Consider the following 13,747-nt stretch of genomic DNA (forward strand, 5'->3'; position numbering starts at 1 on the left):
GACAGCCCGGCCTGGCAGCCACGTTTACTCGGTCACCGACCTGTGTGACCCTGAAAGGCCGCGGTGGTCCCCGTCTACACATGAGGCCTATTCAAAGCTGACCTGTTACCAGTGACCCAGCTGGTGAGCAATGGAGAAAAGACCCCAGACAGCAGGTGGGCTCCTGACAACGAGTCGTGCAAACAGGGTCCCTCTCCTCAGAGCTGCTGCCCGATGGCCAGGCGCCCGGGCCGACCCCGGGGCGCACTTGCTCTCCTGGCCTCAGGGAAGCCCCCGGCTGGGGAGTGTCCAGGTCTCTGAAGGACAAGGAAGCGGTGACCTCGTTAGAAGTATAGCCCCGGGCTCCCCCCAGCTCTTCCAGCAGAGGGGTCCTGCCCTCAGGGCGAGAACACGGCACTTCCCACGCCCGCCGATAGGGAGGGAAGCGGCCACCTCTCGGCTCACTGGTTACTCCGCTTGGATGCGCTGGCTGGCAGCAATGAACCCACAGCATTAGACATATGGGCCAACGTATTTTTGTCTCCCTGGTATTTAAGAACGGCCTTGCTTAGGACTAAAATGAAAAGTGGATTATGGCTGTTTGAAAAAAATACAAAACACTCTACTGAAATAAACCAGATCTGCCTTTTAATACAAACCACGATTGAGGTGTAAAATCCCCAAAGGAGAAGCCAGCCACGCAGGCTTTCTGGAGAAATTCCCACAGAGATGGGGAAGCTTCTTCACAGTCAGACGTGACATCACAGTGGCAAACATTTTTAAAGGAATCTCGCAAGTTCACAACTGCTTAAAGAAAGATCTGCCTGGGGAGAGGTGTCTGACCACAGAGCATGAACTGAAGACAGGCTTACAGACGTGGACAGACCCTGCCCTGTGGAAAGCATCACCAAGCAGATGAAAGGACGTTCAGATGCACATGTCTGAACCAATGCCGGGGAGAAATGCGATAGAAAATGAGTCACTGACCCGCCCAGACGGCCACCCGCAAGCTGACCCAAGGCGGACAATTCACCATCGAGCCTCATGTACTGCAGTTTCAGAGAGAATGTCTTTAATGGAAGCTGAACATTCTCAAGGCCACATCTACTCTTGAAGCAGAGGGACCGCTGTCCTCTGTAAGCAGGCGTGAGGACAGCGCTCAGTCCCCACCCCCAGTGCTGTCTCCCATCAGACCAGCACCCAAAGCCCCGGACGCCCCTCCCACTCGTGGGCGCTGTGCAGGGGCTGCCAGCTGCCAGCCGACTCTGTGCCGACGCAAGAAGAGGCAAGCAACCCCACCTGTGCCCGTTTCCTTCTGTGACGTCCCCAGATGCCTCCAAAAGGACTTCTAAGCTCTTAGAGATCACTGCGTATTCTGAGACACTCCCACCAGATAACCAGAACAGCTAATGCTTAGTGCTTCCCCCAGGTGTTTCCAGCCTAAGCACTGTTAAAATGAAAGCCACATCCTTTGGGGACCTCAATTTGAAAAAGAAACATTACTCTGCATGTAGACATTTGAAAACCACTGATGGGACCCCCAGGAGGAATGTCTGAAGAGGGAACTTCCTGCGTAAACAGGAGCAGCGGGAGGCTGTGGGTGGAGAGGAGGGAATCGCGCGGGGGTGCAGCAAACCCGCCACCGCAGCCGGGCCGGATCGTTCTCACGTGCGCTTTTCCCTGATGTCACTGAGAAGCTAAGAGAAGCTCAGGAACACGTTGTTTCGTGAGATCTCTAGGAACACTCTAGTTTAGCAGGAAAGCGTTGCATTCCCAGTTCTGACATTCTCTGTGCGGACCACGTCGCTGGGACTCACGAGGCTCCCGGGGACCCAGACGGACTGGACGCGGAGCTCGGGTCTCCCCATCACGGCACCCGCTCCTCCGGCCGCGCCCGCTCAGGTTTCAAAGAGCCTGCTGAACGCAGGCCCGACCTCAGCAATCATGTCCGTAGTGGTGGTGGAGCGGCCGTGCTTCTGGAAGGCTTGGTGGCTGCACTGCCTCGTCAGGGTGCACGCGCCAAAGGCAGCCACCAGGAGAGGGCTGAAACTGGAGGAGGGAGAGGTTAGCGGGGCCGTGGCTGCTCCAGGCTCTGACTGTCCCTCCTGGGTCACCCTGGGACCCCAAACGGGCAGTTCCAAGTCTGATGTGCCTCTGAGGCAGTAGGCGGCTGTTACCAGTAACCACTAACGCCGGATGCTGGTGTTCCCGACAGAGGCCTCCCAGGCACGCCTGTGCGCCAGGAGGGCGCTGAGGACACAGCTGTCTCCCCTGGTGAAGGAGAGCTCTCTGCTGTCGCAGGGCGTGAACAAGCCCGGAGATCTGGGGTGGAGCGTCCTGCCCCGATACTGGGCCCCCACGCTCTGTCTCCACAGGCACCCACTTCACCAGGTGTCCTTCCAACCCAGGACACCCACCATTGTCACCATGGTGGGTGCAGAGAAGAGGCGCCCAGACCCCCGGAGGGGTGGGGACTGCCCAAGATCACTAGATGCTGACAACAGAGCCCACACCTCATGGTTCTGCTGCCTCTTGGAGAAACTCCTCTCTCAGGATGAGCCCACCTCTGCCTGCGTGCTCTCCCCCACCGCGCCTGGGCAGAGGGCGCACTGCAGACCTCCCGGAGCGCTCTCACACCCCAGAGCGACAACTGCCCAGCCCCCTGGGCACTGACAGGCCAGGCGGGCCCAGACCTCGCATGAAGTAAAAGCTCCCTGGGGGAGAGTCCTGGGAGCAACCCCTCCCTGTAACCCCCTCCACGTGACTCAGGCATTTCACCTGAAACGCGATGCGTGAGCAGTGAAGACACGACTTACCCGTCTGTTCTCTCGGGGCCGGCCTGGAGGGCCCAGTGCACCAGGACACCCAGGGAGCCGGACAGGAGGTCCCCCTGCCCCCCGCACCTGCGGCCGCTGCCCTCCTGGCTACACTCCAGCACTGTGGGGGGGGGGCACGTGTTAGAGGAGGGACCGCCCAACGTCACCTCACTCTTCCCCGCCGGTCCCGACATGGGGACACTCTGCTGGAGGGACCACGGCTGGCAGAGCGTGTGCGTGCCCGCATGTGCGTCTGCACAAGGACCTCTGGAGCTGGTGACCACACCCACCGGCCAATACTCGGCACGAAGCCCTCAGCCACTCACCCTGCTTGCCATCAGAGATCACGTCCCGTTCCCCTTTCTGGACCACGGTAACGTTTCCCAGGGCCTGGCTGAGTCTCAGCACGGCTCCACGGCGGTCCTGGCCATCCAGTGGGTCTCCCAGCTGTGACAGGGCACCACAGACAGACACAGTTGTCATTAGGCAGGGAAGAGCCCGTCACCCTGATCCCGACTCCTCCAGGGAGCCACTGGGGCCCCACTACAGAGCCGTGCTCCATCCACCAGGGGAGGAGGCCTGGGAGGCCACAGGGCTCAGTCCTCCAGGCGGAAGTGACACCAGGGGCTTGGGCAGAAATACTGCTCCGGTGCCTGCCCCTACCTGTCAGAGCGGAGCTCAGGACCACTGCCCATGGCTCGGATTTTAAGTTTGCCGAAGAGATGCAACTTTGAATGATAATAAGCAAACATCTGTGGGCACTTCATGCCCTCTGGGTTTACATACACAGCTGACCCCTGAACCACGCGAGTGTGAACTGAGGAGCCACTTGTAAGTGGACTGTATTCCATGGTGAACACTGCAGCAAGGCACAACCGGAGGCTGGCTGAATCCGTGGCCACAGAACTGAATAACTGTGTTTACGGAGGGCCGACTGTGAACTACACTCAGATTTTTGACCGTGCAGGGTTGGCACCCCTAACCTTGCACTGTTCGAGGGTCAGCTGTATTATTTCGTCCTCACAAGCCCTACGACACAGATTCCATCATTATCCACATTTTACAGAGGAGGCAACGCCAGGCAGGGACAGACCGATCCACCTGAGTGCATGGTGGCAGGAAAGGTGGCTAACCCCAGGGCCCACCGCCCACCTCTCATCCTGATGGAAGACACCACATCATCTCACACACCACCAAGAAAGAAAAAGGTGGGCATGTGAGCAACTGCGTCCCTTGACTGCACATCTGTCCCGTGGGTGCACCACCCTGGGACCAGAGCCAGCGCCCATCCCTGTGCGATTGGCCGACTCACCACAGCCTCGGAGAGTCTGCTGAACTCCACGTGGTTGGGGGTGAGCACCGCTTTCTGGTAGCCCTGGATGAGGGCCGGCTGCTGGGCAATCAGCCACAGCCCATCCTGCGGAGAAGGACCCTGTTAGGGCAGGGCTGCGGGGGCGCAGTGAGGAGGGGCGAGGGGAGGTCACACTCACCGCGTCGATGACGATGGGGATGCCCCTGGCCTTGGATGCTTCCAAAATGTCCTGCACGGAAAGAAAGCCAGGCTGAGCACCAAGCCCTCACCTCTCAGGAAAGGGTAGAAAACCCAGCAGCCCATCAACAAACAGAAAACACAGTAAATGTAAAAAATAAACAGAAAAGACCCAAAAGAACCAACAGCGTCCCTCTGTGAGGCCGGGCACTGGGAACTCTGAAGCTGTGAGCCCTGCCCCGCCGGCTCATCTGTGATGGGGACTTCGACTGTACCTGCTGTCCCATGCACTGTGCCCAACTGGGCACCCCAAAAAGCACCACAAAATGTGGTCTCAGTCACCCCCTTCCTGGGAGGCACAAGGCCTGTGAGCCAAGCATCCCCAGCGGGAAGGGGTCGCACTGGGAGGAGAATGTGAGCCTGACGCCCAGCCCGACCGCCGCTCTCGGTGCACAGCCCGGACGCTGGGACTCGCGTCATGTCGAGAGCGGGAACGTGGGGCCCCACAGCGACTTCCTCCGGCCACAGCACAAAGAAGCCAGTGCCCCGGGAGCAAAAGAGACCCCTCCGCGTCGGGTCCAGCTCTGCTTTTAAGTGCATTACTACCTTTATAACCAGTTTCTCCTCTACCCTCAACCCAAATTCCATCTCAGCTCTTCCGTGAGGCAGCACACAGAGTAAATAACAGAAAATGCAAGGAAAACGCTTCTGTTCAGACTGTCTGAGATCTAAGAGCCAAGTCCACGGGACCAGGTGCAGTTAACAGCTCTACACGTTACCTTGACGTTGCTAAGAAGAACGTCGTCTCTGCCTAAGCCAGGGCCCACTACCAGGGCGTGCAGTCGGGGCAGCCACTTTCCCACGTCATGAACGGCATCAGGGCTGTCCCTAAAAAAGGAAAAGAAGTGCAAAACAGTTTACTTACAATTTTCACTTGTTTACTTTATTAATGGAACTACAGATTTTTCCAGATTTTCTTCCCAATGTCCTTTTCCTGTCCAAGGACCCAAGACACGACCCCATCAAAGATGTCTAGCTTTCAACATTTAGATGCCCTCGAGAGCATTGCTAAGCAAAGTCAGTCCAAGAGAGACAAATAGTGTATGATCTCTCTTATATGTGGCGTCTTTAAAACAAACAAACAAACGAAAAACCACAAAATCAAGCCCATAAGATACAAAGAGACTGGTGGTTGCCAGTAGGGCAGGGGGCGGGTGTGTGTGTGTGTGTGTGTGTGTGTGTGTGTTTTTAAGAGTTACAGGGTGCTGACGTGTTACACTGTGGACAAATCTCAGATAACGTGATGCTAAGGGAAACAAGGCAGACACACAAGACCTCATGTTGTATGACTCGTCCACACTGTCACCCACGGCCATCTGTCTGCCTCCTGTCTTCAGACCCGGGCTTCCCCGTCCCCTCCGTGCTCCCACTCACAGGACCGGGTGGACGATCAGCTCCGGGCTATACGCCTTGATCACGGGCGCGGCCTCCTGGGTGCAGAACACGTGGGACAAGTCTGCGCCCTGAGAAGGAGCACAGGAGGCCGACTCACTACAGGGCTCGCTCTGCAGATGCCCCAAGGGGTCCTGGCTGTGGTCCCCCCACCCAAATTGCGCAGACTGTCTGTAAAAGAGAAGCTCCCACTGCCACAGTTAACCCACAGCTGGGGCAGTGCCTAAGGCAGGCCTCGGGAGGCGCGGGCATCTGCTGCCAGCCCAGCCCCAGCCACGCCACTGAGGTCCTCAGGAGCAGCACGCCTCGGAGCATAGCCGCGTCCCGCGCCCTGTGCCCACGGGGCCCTCAGGACTCGATGAGGCAACTGACAAGGTTAAACGACACCAACTGCTTGTGCCTGGACTGAAAAGGCAGCCGGGGCCACTGTGGTGAAGAACGACTCTAATAAAACTCCAGTTTAAAATGAACCCAACGAAGGGGATACAGCTCAAGTGGGAGAGCACAAAGCTCAGGATGCCAGAGGTGCTGGGTTCGCTCCCCAGGACCCGCTCCGAGCAGGAATCAAGGAACAGACCTAATGACCTGCCCCTCATTAAGTGAGCCCAGCCCGAGGCCCTGTGGCCGCACAAGAGGTCGGGGCGGGCTTAACGGGGCGTCCCCTCCCGGTGATTACCCAAAGACGTTATTTAGATTTCTATCAGAGAGCAATTGCTTCAACCATATGTAAATAATCCAACTCTTTACGAGACACATCCTAAAAAAGAAGCTGTAAGTAAACATACCACTTTGAGAGCTGAGATCGCTGCGAAGTAGGGGGCCCCCGTGTACCTGTGAAGAAGGTGATCACAGTCAAGCACTTCCGAGCGTGGGGCGCGCTCACCGGGCTCGTCAATAAATGACACAGACGTGAGGCGCCTGCACAGGCCCGGCCCTCGGGGGGGGGGGGTCAGGAAAGGGGGGATGAACCCGGCTCCGAGCCAGAAAAGCCGTCTTTCACAGGAGGCCCCTGCACCGGCGGAGCGGCCGTGTGCCTGCGGCCTCTCTGTCACGGGACACGCCAGCTGAAGGCTGGAGGGGCGGCTTCGGGCTGGGGTGGCGGTCACGTGGAGGGCAGACTTATCAAAATGTGGATTTATGGTAAGTGCAGTTTACTGTACACCAACAGAGCTGTTAAAAAAGTCAGTCTCCTGGATAAAATGATGCAGCAATATTTCTATCACTGAAAAAAAAATCATTTTTCTACACCGAGAATAACTGATTAGAAACATGGCAGCACCTACAGCATCAGCAAAAACCGTAAGCAGCTCGGAGTTAGCCTTAGAAACACACGGTAACTCTGTGAGGAAAAGGTTAAAACCTATTAAAGAATCCAGCAGACATACACTTGACATGACTGAACGTAAAAAGGACACTTCTCTCTAGATCAACACAGACACAGAGAACACTTGACTTATGAGAAACGCACACAGTTGCAAGTAAGAGAAAACACGAGACCATGTGGACAAGACAGGTACTGTTCGCAAGGATGGGTAGGGATGTACGTTAGGGGGGAATATGAAAAAGTAGAACCTGGAGGTTTGAGAAGACAAGGAGTTTACTGAAGGCACCTGCAGAGAGACAGTGTGCTCGAGGTGTCCCCAGGCCAGAGCCCCTGGACTGGCAGGGCCCCCAGGGCGGGACCCAGCCCTCCGAGAGCTGCAGTGCGTGGAGACTGCGGTCACCTTGGATGCGGGGCCAGAAGAGACGTGACCCAAACACCTCCCTCACATTCTACCCCACTGCTCGGAATGCCTGTGACTACGAGAAAAATCCTTGACCCTGACCTCAGATAAGTGATGGTAGGTAACCTTTCTGTCAATTCCCATGGGTGGAAAGTTCTGCGAACTCGAACTGGGAACGTGCTCAGTGCACGCTACACATGGCACCCTCCCCGGAGCAGAGCCACCAACTTGCCAGAAACGCCAGAGACAGGACAGGTGACACCACCCCCGCAACGTGAACACAAGCCTCGCTGGTAAAAGAAATACACTTCCCTTATTTAAAGAGTGCAGTCACTGTCATACTGGTGAAGAAACAACCTGGCTACATGTTACTTACGGCAAACAGACCGAACTACGTGCTGAACCGTTGAAAACACAAGGCTAGGCAAAGAGACACAGAAATGCGAACAGAAAGTAAGCAGAAACTGAAATGGTAACCAAGGCTGAAGTTAAGGCAAAGGCAGCAGGTATCATTTACAAGGACAAGCCGTAAATCGTTATGTGTCCCAACAACACAGCAGCAAGAGACACAAACCCAGAAGGGAAAACAGGCCCTGGAAACAAGGTAGGATCGGTCAGATTTCATAAATAACTTCCAGCGGTATCTTCAAATTAACAGAGTACACCAAGCAGATGCTGAGTGTTTCCATGCTCATCACAGAATTGTAACATGTGCTTCCAGTATTAAGCCTCGTCCACACAGAAAGTATAAAACAACAACAAAAATAGTCTCACCCCCCAACTCCAGGCAAAGCCCTAACCCGGACACACACCAGTGACCAGCTCATCAGGGCCCCTGTTTTCTCTCCCGCTCCACCAAACCGCCCACCACTGAGGAACACTGAGTGTCACACTATCAGACCACGCTTGGAAATGATTCCGGGGGTCCAACCAGACAGACGGATGGACGGACGGGTGACAGGTAGTGCTGGACAGCACCGTCTCTGGCACTCACTCTCGGCAGCCCCCGACCACGCCGACCCTTCCATCCTGCCCCTTGTGCTTCTTGGCGGTGAGAGGAGGGACGATGTTTCTCACCAGCTGTAACGCGTCTTCCATGCCCTTCACTGAGTGCGCATTATGCAGCGAAAATGCTCTTTTCAAAACTGAAAAACAGGAAAGTGACATCATTCAGAAACGTTAAGTATTAGCACACATAAGAATCAGAGACAAACAAAACACTGCACTAACCACGATGCTCCCCAGAGCTAACGTAACATGAACGCTGTTGATTTTTACCCAACAGTGCCATTATTTCATGTCTTAAGCAAATGACGTTCAGAAGTAACACAACTGAAACCTGTTGCAGGAAACAGATGTACTCTGAAGCCTATCAGACGACTTGGAAGTCTGCTTAAGCTTCCAGAAGGTCATTACTTAACGAATGACACACACTTCCCTCAACCTTCCTTCAAGTTTGTTAGGTCTCTGCTCCCATCTGTTAACCTCCCACTGTCTATTCAAGTCAGATTCAGGTTATTCCCAATTCAGTTTTCCAGGCTTGGTTCCAATGCTCAATTAGACACTAATCAAATAACCAGGAGACGCATTCTAAATAAAGAACACATCTTACATTGGGTTCAAAGTGGCATCTTACAATAGTTTGATCATTTTGAATTGTCTATAAATAGCTAATTTTAATTGGCCTTTCTTGAAAAATTTCCTGCGTGGGTTGTACGCTTTGCCGGATTATTTAAAATAGCTCCGATGGGCAAGAAATGCTGTTTGTGGAGCCCCACGTGTGAATAAGGAGATAAAACGTTTTCTCTAGAATTAAAGGATCTTTGCCGATATGAACAGTATTTTCAAAAAAAAAAAAAAAGCACCCAATAGTTTCATCCTTCTCATCACCCAAGCAGCTGAGAAAAAACAGACATGGGTCATTAACTACCATCCACCTAAGCACCTCTCTGCCATCTTCCAAATCAATACAGTAGATTAAAGCTCCAGAGTCCCTGTAACCTTGACCGCTAAAAGACACAGGATTGTGCAACGGTCAGTCCAACGCTCCAGCCCAACCAGACGCAGAGCGAGGCCACCGGGGTGCTGAGCTGACACACAACCGGCTCTCGCTCCCCGTCCCCACTTCACTCAACCTCCCGCAGGCCCGCCTGCACCCCAAATCCCTAGCCGCACAGCGTCCTCGCCAGGAACAGGCTGTGAGCCGCTCTTGCTCCCTGGGGAGCGGCAGGCCAGGAGCTGGAGCTGTCAGAGTCAAGGATGCACGGCTGATGGGCCGTGTGCACAGTCAGGAAGGCACGTGCTATGTGTGTTTCAGACTTGAACACACCTAGTATAATGTGACTGGTCAATACGAGAACATCAGAGAATGATCACTCCCTCAAGTGCCCTGGAACGATAAATACAGTTGCTTTTAAAGTCTGGAAATTGTAAAGATAGAACCCAAATTTACCAGTCACTCAAGAAGTGTTCTGGGTTCCTTACAATTTTTGGGTTGGTTAGATGCCATCGCTTTAATCTAAGCACTGAGCCACACACAAAAGATCCCCAGGACCACCTCTCTAACCTCTGCCTCCACACAGCACGGATGCGGTACAGCCCCCGCCTGTGACTTAAAGGCCGGACTCCCACCCCCAACCACCTTCAGCAGAGTCTGGCACAGAATAAATGATGAATTAACGGCATCTTGGTTCACTCTCTTCCTTGGCAGCCAGTTTATCCTTCTTTTACAGACAAGGAACTAAGGCCCAGAGAGACAGACCTGTGAAGACGCCATGGTCAGGAACGGATAAGCCAGGGCAGAAGGTTAGCTAGAATTGTTACTGAATGCAAGTTCATGGGCCCGACGCACAGTGAGGCCAGACAATACTGAAAAGTCAGAGTCTGGGGCAGAGAAACAAGGAGAACAGGTGGCTCTTACCCCAAAGTCCCAAACACCCCCACCACACCCAGGGTTTCAGCTGAGCACTTTCAAAGGCTAGGTAAGGGAGAGGTGTCCCAGGGTATGTGATCAGCTGTGCACAACTGGTTGATGCTGCAGTAACAGGGTGGGCAACACTGTCAATCTTTAGGCACCTGAAGGTCTGGGGGCCATGTGCTCAAGATCATCAAGTAGTTAATTTCTTCCATTTCGTGGTGGGTTTAGCATCTGAAAAACTCAGGAAACAGGTGTGAGACACTAGTATCTGGGTCCTTCAGAGAGGAGCCACAACAGAGGACATGGGGGAGGAGTCTGTCCTGGGAAGGCCCCCAGGGTCCTGCTCGGTTCCAAGTCCCCCTTTCCTTCGATACACCTCAAGACTGAGGCGGACAGGCATTGGACAGGAAAGGGAATAATGTTTTGGACAGAGAGGTTCATCACAAGTTTGGCAGAAGAACTCGGGTTTAGGCGGACTTGGTTTCAATCTCCAACCCTGTTTCATCCTTCGGGGAATGGGGCATTTTACCAAAATGCTGCCATTTTTAGGCAAAAGAAATCATTTTTCTTTAACCAAATGTTCACCCCACCAACCAAATTAGAAGTCAAATCCTTCTCAAATGCCTTCTGAAACCAATTTGGGATGGGGAAGAAACATCACGGTTGAGAAGTACAGTATTTTCACTTCTTTACTGGAACTGTGTGAGTGCAAAGTGCAAGCCACAATGCCGCCAGCATTCTGTACCACTCACCTGCAATGAACACCTGTTAGTGAGAGAGCCAAAGGAAGGTCAATTAAATTTCCCTACACTCCACAGAGACTCATGTTTCAGCTGGCTTACCGACACACCATTCAGACTTAGCTACATAAGTATTTAAATATAAACATCAAAGTTCTTAAGGATAAAAAGCCCTTGACAAGAGGCAACTTAAGATTTACCCCATTAAGTAATCTGTCTTCATACAGTTTTGAATGTGGAAGAACAGGTCAAACCCGTCTGGCTTTTTTTGTTTGTTTGTTTTAAGGAAGCATGACTGAGCAGAGTTAAATAGATTTGTTTATTCTGGGCTGTTTTCTAGAATTACCTGCCACTCAGCTTTCTGTGATACCAACGTTTCTCTGTGTGAAATGTACTTTAAATTTATGTGAACCATAAATAATTTGGAACATATAACACCAATCCTTAAATTAACTTAGATGTCTTAAACCTGGAATAGGAAGTCAGTGATCCAGAATTCTACTTGTTTTTGGTAAAACTTCAGCAAGTCAGTCTAATAATGAAACCTCAAGCAATCTCAAGGACAAATCTTGCTAATTAATCACAGAGCGTATGAATTTAAGACAAACAGCTACCAATTAAATATCTCCAAACTGATGCCCAAAAGCACCTCCGCTGGTGTTACTGTGTGAAGTGCAGAAGCTCAGAGACCCCTCAACTCTCCTCAAAACACTTGGAACTACGGTGCCAAAAACCAAAAAGCCAAAACTCCCTAACAGTTATTCTCTGCCGCGCCTACTAATGAGGACTACAGCAAAAGTGCGTTTTACCATTTTAGCCACTTTCTGGCTGGCGAAGCTTGGCTCAGAGCGACTCGTCCCTCCAAAGATGGATGGGTAACAGCAGCCTCCACTCTGCCGTGAGAGGTGACATAATACAGCACACAGCCACTCAGCGGTGTGAGCGACATCCGGTACCACCACCCACCGGGCAAGAGGCAGAAACCATACAAGAGCGTTTGGGCTCCAAGTCGAGGGCACCTGCTCCGTTTATTCCGTTTACGCCTAAATTCGTTCTCCACAGTCCGCCCTACTGGGCAGCCAAGGCCGGGACGGGGTGCTCGGGGTGGTCCCCAGCCAGGTGACCCCGCGCCAGCGGCTCCCCGCGACGCCGGCTGCGGCCCTACGGCGGCGCCTCCCGCCCGGACGAGTACCTGCGTCCAGCGGCGACCCGTACAGCGCGAGCGCGGCCGACAGCACCGCGACAACGGCGGCGGCAGCGACCGCAGCCCAGGCCCCCGTCCGGGTGGCCATGCCTGGGAAGGCCGGTACCAGGCTTACCTCGCCTGCAGCCCCAGACTGCCGCGCAGCCGGAACCTACCGCCATCGGCGGACTTCCGTGCTCCCGGCAGCCCCCGCGCAGCCGCAGGAAGCACCAGCCGACTTCCGGGCTCCCGGCAGCCCCCGCGCAGCCGCAGGAAGCATCAGCCGACTTCCGGGCTCCCGGCTACCCTCTTGTTCCGCCGCCGGAAGCGGGCTCCCCTCTCGCAGCTGTCCATGATCCGGGCTCGCCCCGCCCTGGACTGCCCTCCACCAGTCACAGATGGCTCCAAATGATTGACAATCCTGCTGCCCAACCAGGCCTGGGCCCCACCTCTGGCCCCCCCTGGAGTTTCGCGGGAAGGTTTAAATGGAGATGCGTCTTAATGGTTTAGGGGTTGGGATGTTTCTATTGTTCGTTTTGGGGGCTGAAAGCATTACAGAAAGTGTTCGAGACAGAATGGTGCCTCGTTGGTGGGCAAGTCGTCCCTGGGACGCCTGTCAGGTGGCGTTAGGCCTCGGAGAGCAGGTGGATGCTTGGAGGACCGCCTTTTCCCGGCCTGGATCTGTTACGTGTCCCTCCGAGGTCCCCAGTCCCCGGTCCGGTCTCTCCCGGACCCCCGGCTGCTCCATCCGCCTGGCATCTCCCAGAGCAGCTTTTGGGCCGCCAACCGTGTCCCCCACCTCAGTGGCTGGGAGCCCCTCTTTCCAGCTGCCCTAGCCAACACCTGGAAGGCATCCGGACTTCTCTCCCCCACACGCACCCCTCCTCCTGTTGGCCCTGCCTTACGAACGTCTGGAAGTTGTCTCCCCGCACACCCGTTTGAAGCGCCATCAGGATTAGGTGGTGGTAGCCCTGGCGCTCTGTATTCGGTTCCTGAGGCTGCCATAAGTGGCCCCAACTGACGGGCTTAAACAACAGACATGTGTATTCTCACCGTTCTGAAGGCCAGAGTCTTAAGTCAAGGCTTGCTCTCTGGCTTCAGGAGGGGACCATCCATCCCATGCCTTCCCTGTCCTGTGGCTCCATCACTCCAGCTCTAAGTCACTGCATGCACTTCCTCAAGTGGCTCTGTCTTCAGTGTTGTTCTCCTCTTATGAGGACTCCAGGCACGTTGAATTAGGGCCCACCTAGCTCATCTTGATCACCTGCAAAGACCCTGCTTACAAGTAAAGTTGTGTTGACAGGTACTGGGGGTTAGAGCTTCAACATAATTTTGGGAGGGGGCACAGTTCACCCCTGTTGGCCTAAAATAGACTGCCAGATAGTTCTTCAGAAAAGAGTTTTATTCGGGATCAGCAGAGAACTGCAATTAAAGGTCTGCAGCCACT

At 54.2% G+C, this 13,747-nt stretch overlaps 1 protein-coding gene across 12 annotated transcripts; it reads right to left on the bottom strand.

Annotated features, from left to right (window-relative positions):
* Positions 1-605: 605 nt before the first annotated feature.
* NAXD (NAD(P)HX dehydratase) lies at positions 606-12,548 on the bottom strand. Of its 12 annotated transcripts, none has more exons than XM_064492971.1 (11): positions 12,437-12,499; positions 9,790-9,849; positions 8,455-8,605; positions 6,522-6,567; positions 5,719-5,807; positions 5,064-5,172; positions 4,286-4,336; positions 4,108-4,212; positions 3,122-3,242; positions 2,796-2,916; positions 606-2,028 (listed from the first exon to the last, which is right to left on the bottom strand). In XM_064492971.1, the coding sequence occupies exons 3-11, from the start codon at positions 8,556-8,558 to the stop codon at positions 1,878-1,880; spliced, it is 897 nt and encodes a 298-aa protein (XP_064349041.1). In that variant the 5' UTR covers positions 8,559-8,605; positions 9,790-9,849; positions 12,437-12,499; the 3' UTR covers positions 606-1,877. The 12 variants fall into 12 exon arrangements, with proteins under 12 accessions (XP_064349041.1, XP_064349040.1, XP_064349038.1 ...); XM_064492970.1 differs by lacking the exon at positions 12,437-12,499 and adding an exon at positions 10,536-11,905; XM_064492968.1 differs by lacking the exon at positions 9,790-9,849 and having other exon boundaries at positions 12,437-12,548.
* Between the last annotated feature and the right edge of the window lie 1,199 nt (positions 12,549-13,747).

The sequence above is a fragment of the Camelus dromedarius genome, chromosome 13, assembly GCF_036321535.1.
Source record: "Camelus dromedarius isolate mCamDro1 chromosome 13, mCamDro1.pat, whole genome shotgun sequence".
Taxonomy (NCBI): Eukaryota; Metazoa; Chordata; class Mammalia; order Artiodactyla; family Camelidae; genus Camelus; species Camelus dromedarius.

Excerpts from the sequence above, each read along its gene's own strand:
- NAXD (XM_064492967.1), bottom strand. The coding sequence starts at position 12,409 with ATGGCCACCCGGACGGGGGCCTGGGCTGCGGTCGCTGCCGCCGCCGTT. Across the intron at positions 4,213-4,285 it reads TCCCCATCGTCATCGACGCG|GATGGGCTGTGGCTGATTGC; the intron begins GTGAGTGTGACC and ends CCTTCTCCGCAG. Across the intron at positions 2,917-3,121 it reads GATCTCTGATGGCAAGCAGG|TGCTGGAGTGTAGCCAGGAG; the intron begins GTGAGTGGCTGA and ends CCCCCCCCACAG.